Source organism: Protobothrops mucrosquamatus, unplaced genomic scaffold (genome assembly GCF_001527695.2).
Source record: "Protobothrops mucrosquamatus isolate PMUCROS unplaced genomic scaffold, P.Mucros_1.0 scaffold9174, whole genome shotgun sequence".
In the NCBI taxonomy this organism is placed as follows: Eukaryota; Metazoa; Chordata; class Lepidosauria; order Squamata; family Viperidae; genus Protobothrops; species Protobothrops mucrosquamatus.
This window is the reverse complement of record NW_015394966.1, coordinates 1-12,373: the sequence shown is the minus strand read 5'-3', so window position 1 is coordinate 12,373 and position 12,373 is coordinate 1. Positions and strand designations below refer to the sequence as shown.

The 12,373-nt window shown below is 41.8% G+C and overlaps 1 protein-coding gene across 1 annotated transcript in view; it reads left to right on the top strand.

Moving 5' to 3' along the window:
- LOC107300929 (caldesmon-like) overlaps nt 1-9,614 on the top strand; it is a gene marked incomplete at both ends in the record, with an annotated part of 15,259 nt that extends 5,645 nt beyond the window's left edge. Inside the window, 3 exons of the mRNA XM_015830210.1 lie at nt 3,088-3,245; nt 6,428-6,683; nt 9,474-9,614. Coding sequence (XP_015685696.1) covers nt 3,088-3,245; nt 6,428-6,683; nt 9,474-9,614 — 555 coding nt within the window. The remainder of the gene's footprint in view (nt 1-3,087; nt 3,246-6,427; nt 6,684-9,473) is intronic.
- Between the last annotated feature and the right edge of the window lie 2,759 nt (nt 9,615-12,373).

Sequence of the window (12,373 nt, the reverse complement as noted above, 5' to 3'; positions counted from 1 at the left end):
CCTGGAAAAACTGAAAATGGCTAGAGCAGGGGTAGGCAACCTTGGCTCTTTTATGACTTATGGACTTCAACTCCCAGAATTCCTGAGCCAGCATGGCTCAACTTGGAAACCACTCCATTTTCCCTCAGCATGGCTGGCTCAGGAATTCTGGGAGTTGAAGTCCACGAGTCATAAAAGAGCCAAGGTTGCCTACCCCAGGGCTAGAGGAAGATGAAATGAAATTTCATGTGAAACTGCCTTTCCCTGGTCTGTTTTGAGTTTGTTTTACATCCGAGAATTTGTTCTATTTTCTGGACTGCCTTAAGACCTTGGGGTGTGCAGAGCTGGACTGCAAAGCCTGCCCCGAAGCAAGCTTTCTCATGACATGATAGTTGTGGTATTTCCTGCTTCCAGTTTGGCTAGACATACTACATGAACAGCATTTTTCTCTTTTCTTTCTTGCTTGCAGGGTTCCCCTCCCCCCCCCCTTTTTTAATGCCCTTCTGTTTATAAGAAGATAAGCAGTTAGCCTAATCATTCTGCTCAGATGCTCATAACCTGAGCTAAAATTGAAATTCAGACCCTGGATTTGGAATTTCCAAGAAAGCATTAAATATTTAAAATAACATTTTAGGGGTGATAAATAAAGCTGGTAGCCAATTGTTTATCGACTCCCTGCATTTTAATCAGTCGACACTGCATTAATCAAGCACATTTAAATGATCCTGCAGATTACTGGAAACATCTAAAGCATCTTTCATTTCTTAAGGAAGTATGTTATTAAAATGTGCATGTTAAAAGACAAAAATTAATACCAATATTAGAATGGAAAGAGGGATCTGTCTCATCCTCTCTCCAATTCAGGTTGCTGCCATAATTTCCCCTAGGAATTTGGAACAAACCCAGGACTTTTTATTTGGCAGATCTAGGCTTGTTTCAGAAATACCATATCTAGTATGGTGGGGAATAGATTTTGAATTTCTCCCAGTCCTTTCTCTACTTAAAAGAGATCTGAAAGGCGGAAAAGACAGACTGACAAAACCACTCTCATCCTACAAGAAGTAATTTCAATTCATTCATGCAAATATCACTTTTCTAAAGTACTTTTTTGCCCTTATGGAAAAGATACTACATTCTTTTTTTTTTTTTGAAGGATTAGTTCCAGGGTTGTGGATGCCTTTAGCTCAGGCTTCTTATCCTGGAATGGTGTACAGCAGGGGTCTTCAAACTTGGCTCTTTTATGACTTGTGGACTTCAACTCCCAGAATTCCTGCCTGGCTGAGGAATTCTGGGAGTTGAAGTCCACAAGTCATAAAAGGGCCAAGTTTGAAGACTCCTGATGTATAGGTATGACCTTGGGAGACAGGGCAATAAGACTAGCCAAGGGAATGGTCAGATAAAAGGCAACTGAGTCCACAACAGGAATGTGAATGTGGCAAGAGGCTCAGAGACTCAGACCCTCCCTAATATATTGGGATGTAAAGGAGACAGAAGGAGAAATGTAATATCAGACTTGCAAGATATATAATAAAGTAGATTTAGCTCATCTGGTCATGTTTCCTGTCTGGTCTACCTGGAAAGTAGTATGTTTGCTTTTCTGCCTTGTACTGTATTAGGAAAAAGAAAAGGGAAAGAAATAGCGCCCCCTAGAGCAGCTATCACACTTGTGTTTCTAGAGAGGTTACAATCAGGGGTAGTCAACCTTGGCTCTTTTATGACTCGTGGACTTCAACTCCCAGAATTCCTGAGTTGAAGTCCACGAGTCATAAAAGAGCCAAGGTTGACTACCCCTGGGTTACATGTTTGAGTCATCCTGGTGGGCAATATAGAAGTTAGTGGTACCAAACTGAGCCTGCTCTAGACTTTAAAAAAAAGTCTGATGAACTCCAGAAATGTTTTTTTTCCCCCAAAGAAACAGCAATGCTGAAAGCAGGATAAGCCACTGAACTGAATTCAGATTTCCCGAGCCTTCCTTCTGAAATCAATGAGATTTGTCTCATTAAATTAATTTAGATTGATATCAGTGAGCCTCCTGGCCATCTGGATCAGGATCAGTTTAGTCAGGGAAGAGCATTTGCACAGTTGTTTGTTGCTATTTCCGATTTGCGTTGGCCACTGCCTTAGCCGATGTCCTTCATGAGATTAATTTCTCCTGCAGACCAGAATGAGTTTTTCTGGAACGCTGCACTCTGCACACAACTCCAATTAGCATCAAGGCATGTCTCGGCATGCCTTGATAGTCAGATGGTCAAGAGCAGCTCCAAAAGACACTAATCCGACAATGTTTCTGGGTAGGGGAGGTGGGAAGCCAAGACAAGCCATGCACAAAACATGCTTACATCTCCAGATCCAAATTGGGAGGACAATTCTCTACTTGGCTTATCTTTGACATTAATTACATCAAGTCTACTTCAATGTTTCCACAAACATTGTAATGCATCTTTTGGCTGCTCTTAGCAGCACTATTTACAAACCCCAGTAATAATATTCCAAATGAATTGATTCCTACTTCATAGACAAGGGGACTTTGTGACTCAGTTGGATGGGAACGTGTCCTGTGTGAACATCCAACCCAGAGATGCCAGAACCAGATGTTACACAGACTGTAGGACATCTAATTAGGGGTGAGACAAAGTGCCTCTTCCAGCTTCAGTGTCCTTTTTGATTGTAAGCAAAAGACACATTTCAGCGATTTGGGTGAATATGTATAAGAGGCAAAGCTGGTGATAAAAATTTTCTCCCCTACCCGAAAATCTGGACATAAATTTGTAGACAATTTAATGCTTTTGATGATTGATTACTTAGCCCAGATATTATGTGGTTCCTTGGCATCTTCACTGTATAGATGAGCCACTGTTAAATGAGGGGCCGTAACAATGGAAGCAAGTATTATTTTAAGCTTGTGAGCATGTGTAAAATCTTTCCCAACTCAGAGCATTCCTACAGAGCAAAGCTGAATCTACAAGCTGTTTTTAGGACCTTACATTTGCAGTAGATTAATAGTTCTTTATCTTTCCATTCACAGTGGAGATGGATACTTCTGACGACTCCTTCAGAGTCCTGGATGTAACTCGTTCTTTTTTTTTTACAACCATGTCTTCTTATTAGATCAAAGATAACAAACTGAACAGAGACAAAATGCCCAAAGAAGAGGCAAAATCCATCTGGGATCGCAAGAAGGGAATGCCGGATTCCAAGCCACAAAATGGGGAATGCTTCCAAGAACTCCCTGCTCACAAGCTGAAGCACACAGAGCATGCTTTTGGGTAAGATATACACTCTTGGGCAAGGACGTTTACACTCGGATCCAATTGTTGCCTTTTATGGGTCTTATTGCAACAGGCTACACTGCTATGCAAAGGCTAAGGACGACTTTTTTGCATCACCTTGAAAAAGTATCTTGCTTTAACTTGACAGGGAACATAAATCAGCCTTCCCTAGTCTTGTAAATGGCTGTTGCTTAATCTTGCAAGTATTATTATTCAGTTGATATTCATATCCAGTTAGTTTAAACTGGGAAAATCTATCTATCTATCTATCTATCTATCTATCTATCTATCTATCTATCTATCTATCTATCTATCTATCTATCTATCTTCAACATGCACTGTATCAGCATGGTTGATCACAATCCATAACTTCAATGAGGTCTTAATTCTGCAGTAGAATCATAGAAATGTAGCGCTAGAAGGGACCTTGAAGATCTTCTAGTCCAGGGGCAGGCAACCTTGGCTCTTTTATGACTCGTGGACTTCAACTCCCAGAAGGCTCAGGAATTCTGGGAGTTGAAGTCCACGAGTCATAAAAGAGCCAAGGTTGACTACCCCTGTTCTAGTCCAACTCCCTGATCAGAGGCAGGAGTCCTTATACCATCCTGGACAAATAGTTGCGGATGGATTTCAAGTGATGGTGATAATAATACAAAAAAGGAAGAAAAACAGAAATACAAAATAACAAAAAACCTTATTGGCATAAATTAATTTTTTCAGCCTAATTTTTAAACAGATCATGAAACCCTGGACACACAAATAATATAGTATTTCTATTATCCAATAGAATGTCATCCAAAAGGATTAATCTGAGATAGCTCTACATTTTCAATACTGAACAACAGTTTTTCTTGCTTCCCCATGCTTGATAAGTCACTTCTAAGTTCTACTTTTTTGAATATAATTCAAAAGTATACCATCATCTTTTAAAATGTAGTGTAATACCCTAGTAAGAGGTTTATGGATATCAAACCAAAATGGGGCAATAATATTCTTTATCCATTTTTCCTTCCAGCATAATGAAATTAATAGGTAGCCATTTTTAAATGTTCTCTGAGATAGAATATGGAAAATAACATTTGTTGAAAATCCTGGGATTTTCTGGTGCTCTCTTATCCTGATACAGTAGTCCTCAATTTATGACAGTAATTGAGCCTGGAATTATGGTCATTATGCGGCCAATTTTTATAACCTTTTTTTGCAGTGGTCATAAAGTAAATGCCACAGTCATTGAGCAAACACTGGTTGTTAAGTGAATCCGTTGTATCTAGTGGGCATTTTTTTGCCAGAAACTGGAAGTAAATCCCAGTTTCTGACAAAAAAAAGTGTCATACATTGTAGTCATATGACAGTGGGACACTGCAAATGGCTGTAAATGTGGGCCAGTTTCCAAGCGCGCCAAATACAGTCATGTTATCTGTGGGGCAGCCCTCAGAACTTAGAAACTGGGTCGTAAGTAGTTCTGGAGAGGTCTAATGCAGCTTTGAATGGTCAAGAGGGAGTCAAGCTATTTTCCAAAGCGCCTGAAGGCAGGACAAGAAGCAACAGATGGAAACTAACCAAAGAGAGAAGCAACCTAGAACTAAGGAGAAATTTCCTGACAGTTAGAGCAATTAACCAGTGGAACAACCTGCCTCCAGAAGCGGTGAATGCTCCAACACTGGAGGTTTTTAAGAAGAAACTGGACAGCCATTTGTCTGAAATGGTGTAGGGTTTCCTGCCTGAGCAGGGGGTTGGATTAGATGACTTCCAAGGTCCCTTCCAACTTTACTATTATTATTATTATTATTATTATTATTATTATTATTATTATTATTATTATTATTATTATTATTATTATTATTATTACTAAGTCATGGATTACCTGTACTTACTTCTTACCTTCATTTATACAAGTCTATTGATTGATGCAAATGGCTCCCATCTCAGTGTTCCTTACCGAAGTCATCACTCCCCTCTATCTCGTGGTTAGATTACACAATTGCTTTGCTTTAACCCCTCATTCCTTTCTCCTGAGGCAGAGGCCCAAAGGAGGGTCGCCCAGGTGTAACACAAGTTTTGCATCCTGGTGTTGCACCTGCATACCAAAGGGAAGAAATTTGCATTGAGAATGTGTGTTGCTGCTTTTTTTTTTTTTTTTTATCCTGGGGACAACCTTGCTCAAAATTATCCTCTACTTTTAAAATATATTTTACTTATTACCTTTCTAACGGCTCCCAGTAAAGGCAGTTGTTAAATAAATTTTGCTCCATTTTATCACTTTCCCCCCCACACACACACAGTTAAATGAATCGCTGCAGTTGTTAAATGAAATCATGCAACCGTTAAGCGAATCTGTCTTCCCCCATTTTGATTTTGCTAGTTGAAAGCCAGCTAGGAAGGTTACAAATGGCGATCAGATCACCCTGGGGAAATGCAACTGTCATAAATAGAGGCCAAGTGCCTGAATTTTGATCACGTGACCATGGGAATGCTACAATAGTCATAAGGGTGAAAAACAGTCATAGGTGACATTTTTTTGGTGCTGTTGTAACTTCAGATAGCAATAGTAATAGCACTTAGATCAGTGTTTCTCAACCTTGGCAACTTTACGATGTGTGGACTTCAACTCCCAGAATTCTCCAGCTAGCAACGCTAGCTGGAGAATTCTGGGAGTTGAAGTCCACACATCGTAAAGTTGCCAAAGTTGAGAAACACTGACTTAGATTTATATACCACTTCATAGCGCTTTACAGCCCTCTCTGTAAGCAGTTTATAGAGTCAGCCTATTGCCCCCAACAATCTGGATCCTCATTTTATCAACTTCGGAAGGAGGGATAGCTGAGTCAACCTTGAATCGGTCAGGATTCAATTGCCAAATTGCCGGCAGCCGGGAATCAGCAAAAGTAGCCTGCAGTACTGCATTCTAACCACTGCGCCACCAGGCTCTGGTCACTAAACGAATGGTTGTAAGTTGAAGATTATCTGTATTTCAAAAAGCAGTCGTTATAAAGAGGATTTGGATTTTGATGTTTTAAAACGGAGAGAGCCCTTGAAACCAAGGTCTGCCTTAGGAAGAGATACCATCCACAGCTGCACCCCATCTCTAGTGGGGATTATAATTCTTTCTTCAGGGTGAAGAAGAATCGGTGAGCGACAGGTGGCTTCTTCTTCGTAAAATGTTTCTCTTTCTTTCTCAGCCGACCGGGGTTCAAAACCACACCGGGATCCGAAGACGCCAAGCCCCAGGTGGAAGCCGGCAAGAGAGTCGAGGAGTTGCGCCGTCGGCGGGGTGAAAATGAGAGTGAAGAATTTGAGAAGCTGAAGCAGAAGCAACAAGAGGCGGCGGTGGAACTGGAGGAGCTGAAGAAGAAGCGTGAAGAACGGAAGAAAATTCTGGAAGACGAAGAACAGAAAAGGAAGAAAGACGAGGCGGAGAGGAAAGCTCGGGAAGAGGTAACAAAGCTGGTGCGTTCAGAAAGAGAGCAAGGATGTGTCTCTGGGTTTCAGATTTAACTGGCTTTGCACAGGGCACCTAATTAGATAAGTTAAAGACCCAACAGATGCAGTTTGGCCTAGCGGTTAAGTAATCAGGCTAGCAACCAGGAGATAATAATAATAAATACTTTATTGTCATTGTACTGTATGTGTGTACATAGTATACATATACAACGAAATTTACTTGACACCCAAAAACCAAGTCCCATACACATAATCCCCAACACACTCCCCCCACTGCAATCCCCACCCTAAAACCCCCCAACATCCACACAACAGACCAAGTAATACTGTCCAATAGTTCACTGATGGTGGCCCTTTAGTTCGTTGTTGAGTGCAATTACAGCTCTGGGATAAAAACTATTCAGAAAACGTGTGGTCCGAGTTTTAATTATTCTGTATCTTCTGCCAGAAGGCAACAGTCCAAAAAGATTGTAGGCAGGATGGGAAGAGTCTCTGAGAATGTTATGCAACTTCCTCAAACAACGAGATTCGAAGATGTTATCCAGAGCTGGTAGCTGGAGTCCAATAATATTCTGGGCAGTTTTAATAATCCTCTGTAGAGCTTTTTTATCCGCTACAGAGCTACTCCCATACCATGCAAGAATGCCGTATGTCAGGACACTCTCAATGGTGCTGTGATAATAGGACAGGAGTAGATGCTGAGATAAATTTATCTTCCTGAGCATTCTCAGGAAGTACAGCCTCCTCTGTGCCTTCTTCACAAGCATGTTAGCATTCATAGTCCATGAGAGGTCCTCCGAAATATAAGTGCCCAGAAATTTAAAACTACCAACCCTCTCCACCTCCTCACCATTTATGTACAATGGTAGATGTACATCTCTCTGGTGAGTTCTAGTCCCGTCTTAGGCATGAAACCCAGTTGGGTAAACTCTGGGCCAATCACCAAAAGATTGCAAATTCTAGTCTTTCCTTAGGCGTGAAAGCCGACTGGGTGATTTGGGGCCAATCACCAGGAGATTGTGAGTTCTAGCCCTGCCTTAGGCATGAAAGCCGGCTGGGTGACTTTGGGCCAGTCGCCAGGAGACTATAAATTCTAGTCTTGTCTTAGTCATGGAAGCCGATGGAGTGTTTTTGAGCCAGTCCCTCTGTCTCAGCCCAACCCACCTCACAGTTTGTTGTTGTAGGGGAAAATCGCAAGAGGAAAGATATTAGGTATGTTTGCCACCATGAGCTATTTATAAAAATAATAAAGGCGGGGTATAAATAAATAAAATAAATTCACACAACCTGGTAAGCATGGCTAGTGTTGATTTTTGAACGTGTGTCTTAGCATTGTTGTGTAAATCTAACCTTCTAGTTAATCTGTAATTCACTATACCATATTAAGAAAGAAAACAGGTTAGTTCAGAGACGAATAAGCATGTTGCAGCCGAAAGTGATAGAGCAGTTTAATTCTGACTTAGGGTGATATGTGAATCTGCTACTCTCTTTGTAGGCAGCATTTGGTGTGTTTCGACTCGGCGGTGGTTTATTCGATTTTAGCTTAGCAGAGTGAATGCACGAAGTTCCAAGAAGCGATTCTGTGTGATTTGTTTGGATTAATATACTGCATGGACACTTCCGTTGTGGGTTGTAAACCATGTGTCCAGTCGTTTACTCCATCTTTCTTGTTCTGCAATATTTTGGAAATACCCATTTTTATTCCCAGAGTCTGAGAATTCCAACACTGTAGTTTTGAGTTTAGAGCAGTGGTGGCGAACCTATGGCACGGGTGCCAGAGGTGGCACTCAGAGCCCTCTCTGTGGGCACGTGTGCCGTCGCCCCAGTCCTAGGCCTTTAGCTGAGTTTTATAAAACCTTTTCACTTTAGGCCTCTGCCGCCGTGTGCAAAAAAAAAGGTTCAATCAGTCAATTTCAACTTCTCACGGGGAAAAAAAGATCTTGCAAAGTTGGAATTGATTGATTGAACTTTTTAGTCCCACCCAGTCTGCCGTTACTACCACAGCCACGCCCACCCAATTGGCCACACCCAGCCAATGGGCCACACCCACCCGGCACCTGACGATGCATAAGTGGGTTTTGGGTTGCAGTTTGGGCACTCGGTCTCTAAAAGGTTCGCCATCACTGGTTTAGAATCATGAATGAACCAGGGCACTGATTTATTTAACATACCATATTTGAAACATATCATGGCTTAGCACAATGGGCATTTAATTGGTCTCTTGTTCCATCTTTTTGTATGATCTCCAGCAGTCATGCCCACCCTGGAACCATTCAGATGTGTTGCTAATTAAATGAACATACAGATTAGTTATCTATGAATTGTATCCAAAAACTGGACACATTTTGAACGTTATTTAAAAGCAACTGTCCATATCCATATTTGCATAGAAACTGACACAGACAGTGATCAGGCATTGAATGTAAGACGTCTACACTGTTTGATGGTAGGTTTAGATGTCTCAGGTTTTATGTACATTTTTGTGTAATGGTGGCTAGTACTAGTTTGTGCAATCTGAAAATTTCATCACAATGACAAAATTTTTGTGATGAACTATTGCATGCTCTGCCCTGTGGGACATGTTTCTGATGCCACAATACATATACAAAGTGTTAAATCTTGCATCACAACTGTTCTTTCATTATTTGCTCCTCTTTGTTAATACCCAACACCAGCTGGGCTTGTTACTTATTGCCACTTTCGAATCTTAAGGATTAGTTAAAATTGCTGATATAGGCAATTAAATGGTTCCCTCCTATGTTGTTGTTGTTGTTGTTTTGGCAGGAGGAGAAAAGGCGGCTGAAGGAAGAAATTGAGAGAAGAAGGGCAGAAGCCGCTGAGAAACGCCAGAAGATGCCAGATGAAGCCCAGGGTGAAGAGAAGAAGCCTTTCAAATGTTTCACTCCAAAAGGTTCTGCTCTCAAGGTAAGGCTCCTTCCAGCTGCTGATGCCACATCATTTGGATCAAGTATCTGTGAAAGACATTCCAGTTGTCATCATAATGGTTGTACAAAAGCCAACCCTGTGCATTGCATGTGCTGATATAACAACACCCAAAAGCATAGTTATATAACACAGCTGCATCTTCTGAACTCATTGCTCCTCTATTCTGTGCAAAGCTCTTAGACCAGTGGTGGTGAACCTATGGCACAAGTGCCACAGAGCCCTCTCTGTGGGCACACGTGCCATTGCCCCAGCCTTGCCTCTCCCTGTGACCCCCTCCTCTCAGCAGCCCCCCTGAAGGAGACTCACCCTCGAGTGTGGCCCACACGGAGCAGCACAGCCAAGGACATGGCAGCCAGGCAACATAGACAGAACTCTGCCCTCACACCCCATCATGCAGTTGATGCTGCAGGGCGCAGGCAGAGGGTGTGGCTGCCATAGCCCTGCTGGGCTGCCTGGGTGATCTGCGGCAGGCCCTGGAGGCAGTGAGTGGTCCTGTGGGCAGCCGGGGTGGGGAATGGGGGGGGCAGAGCGGGGCGGGCAGGGGGTGGAGCGGGGGGGCAGTTTTTGGGCACTCGGTCTCTAAAAGGTTCACCATCAATATCTTAGACTTTTGTGTGTTAGGACTTCTTTAGTCACAACAATTGTATGTCAAAACAAAGCTTGAGAGAGAGGGAGGTACCAATATTCACCATCCCGGTGGAAAAAAGGTTTTGCATGCTGAATGAATTGGGCAGACTTCAAAAACCCAAACAACTTTCTGGAAATTGAATTACGGTAGAGAGGGAACAATGACGGTCTCATCCATGCAAGGACTGAGTTCCGTTAGAATGCATATTTCTTCTTTTTAGCGGGAACAGTCACTGAAAACACAAAAGGTGACCTCGTTATTTTGACTACAGTGGTACCTTGGTACTTCTCATTAGTTGATTCCAGGAGGCACGATGAGTATCAAAAATGATGAGTATCAAACTACTTTTTCCCATAAGGATTATAATTTTAATGTGTTCCCAAATCAAAGACAATGCACATTTTAAAGGCAATATGTAAAAAGATAGGGTTGTATATCAATACACATAAGAAATAAACCTAAAATGAATACATCACTTAAATATGAGCCAACAATGTGCTGCAGCTGCCAAAAAAGCCAACACAGTGCTGGGCTGCATTAACAGAGGGATAGAGTCAAGATCACGTGAAGTGTTAATACCACATTACAATGCCTTGGTAAGGCCACACTTGGAATACTGCATCCAGTTTTGGTCACCACGATGTAAAAAAGATGCTGAGACTCTAGAAAAAGTACAGAGAAGAGCAACAAAGATGATTAGGGGACTGGAGACTAAAACACATAAAAAACAGTTGCTGGAATTGAGTATGTCTAGTTTAATGAAAAGAAAAAACAGGGGTGACATGATAGCAGTGTTCCAGTATTTGAGGGGCTACCACAAAGAAGAGGGAGTCAAGCTATTTTCCAAAGCACCCGAAGGCAGGACAAGAAGCAACGGATGGAAACTAATCAAGGAGAGAAGCAACCTAGAACTAAGGAGAAACTTCCTGACAGAATAATTAATCAGTGGAACAACCTGCCTCTAGAAATTGTGAATGCTGCAACACTGGAGATTTTTAAGAAGAGATTGGACAACCATTTGTCTGAAATGGTATAGGGTCTTCTGCTTGAGGAGGGGGTTGGACTAGAAGACCTCCAAGGTCCCTTCCAACTCTCTATTCTATTCTATTCTATTCTATTCTATTCTATTCTATTCTATTCTAATCATTGATATTAGTGTAACTCTTGTCCCGTGGCGAGTTGTGCCATGGCGAGGTGGCCGTGGCGAGTTGTCCTAGACCAGTGATGGTGAACCTTTTAGAGACCGAGTGCCCAAACTGCAACCCAAAACCCACTTATGCATCATTGAGTGCCGGGTGGGTATGGCCCATTGGTTGGATGTGGCCAATTGGGTGGGCGTGGCTGCGTTGGTAATGGCAGGCTAGGTGGGACTAAAAAGTTTAATCAATCAATTCCAACTTTGCAAGATCTTTTTTTTTCCCGCGACAACTTGAAATTGACTGATTGAACTTTTTTTTTTTGCACGTGGCGGTGGAGGCCTAAAGTGAAAAGGTTTTATAAAACCCAGCTGAAGGCCTAGGACTGCGGCAATGGTGCACATGCCCACAGAGAAGGCTCTGAGTGCCGCCTCTGGCACCCATGTCATAGGTTCGCCATCACTGTCCTAGACCCACCTGGTGACCTTTGGAGAAGAAGAGGGGATAATTGCACAACTATTTTTGGATTTTCTTAAGATGGATTAGAATTGGACTGCTACAACATTCTCTGCCTTGGCTGGGTTCTTTCATGATGTACCTTTTGTGAATCTAGGCAAATGTAGCTTTTTACATAAACCATGGCTTAGTGTGAAGCATGAAACTGTATGTTGATGGACTTTTACCATTCATTTTATCTCATAGGATTTCACCTTATTGTTTTTATGAATAGAATAACATCAAATTTCGAAAACAGAATTAAAAAAAAAGACTGGAATTCAACTTCCTAATTTAAGGCAAAGCGCAAGAGCATTTTCTTAATGCTATGCTTTCCATCTTATTTTACAGATATATTTTGTAATTCTGTTTACCGTATGTTTCTTACCAATTTTCAGTCGTGGGCATGTTGTTGGCTTGCTGTTGTGATGACTTTTGTTTCCTAAGAGTGTGTATAGTGTTGCTCAGTCACTGGCCTC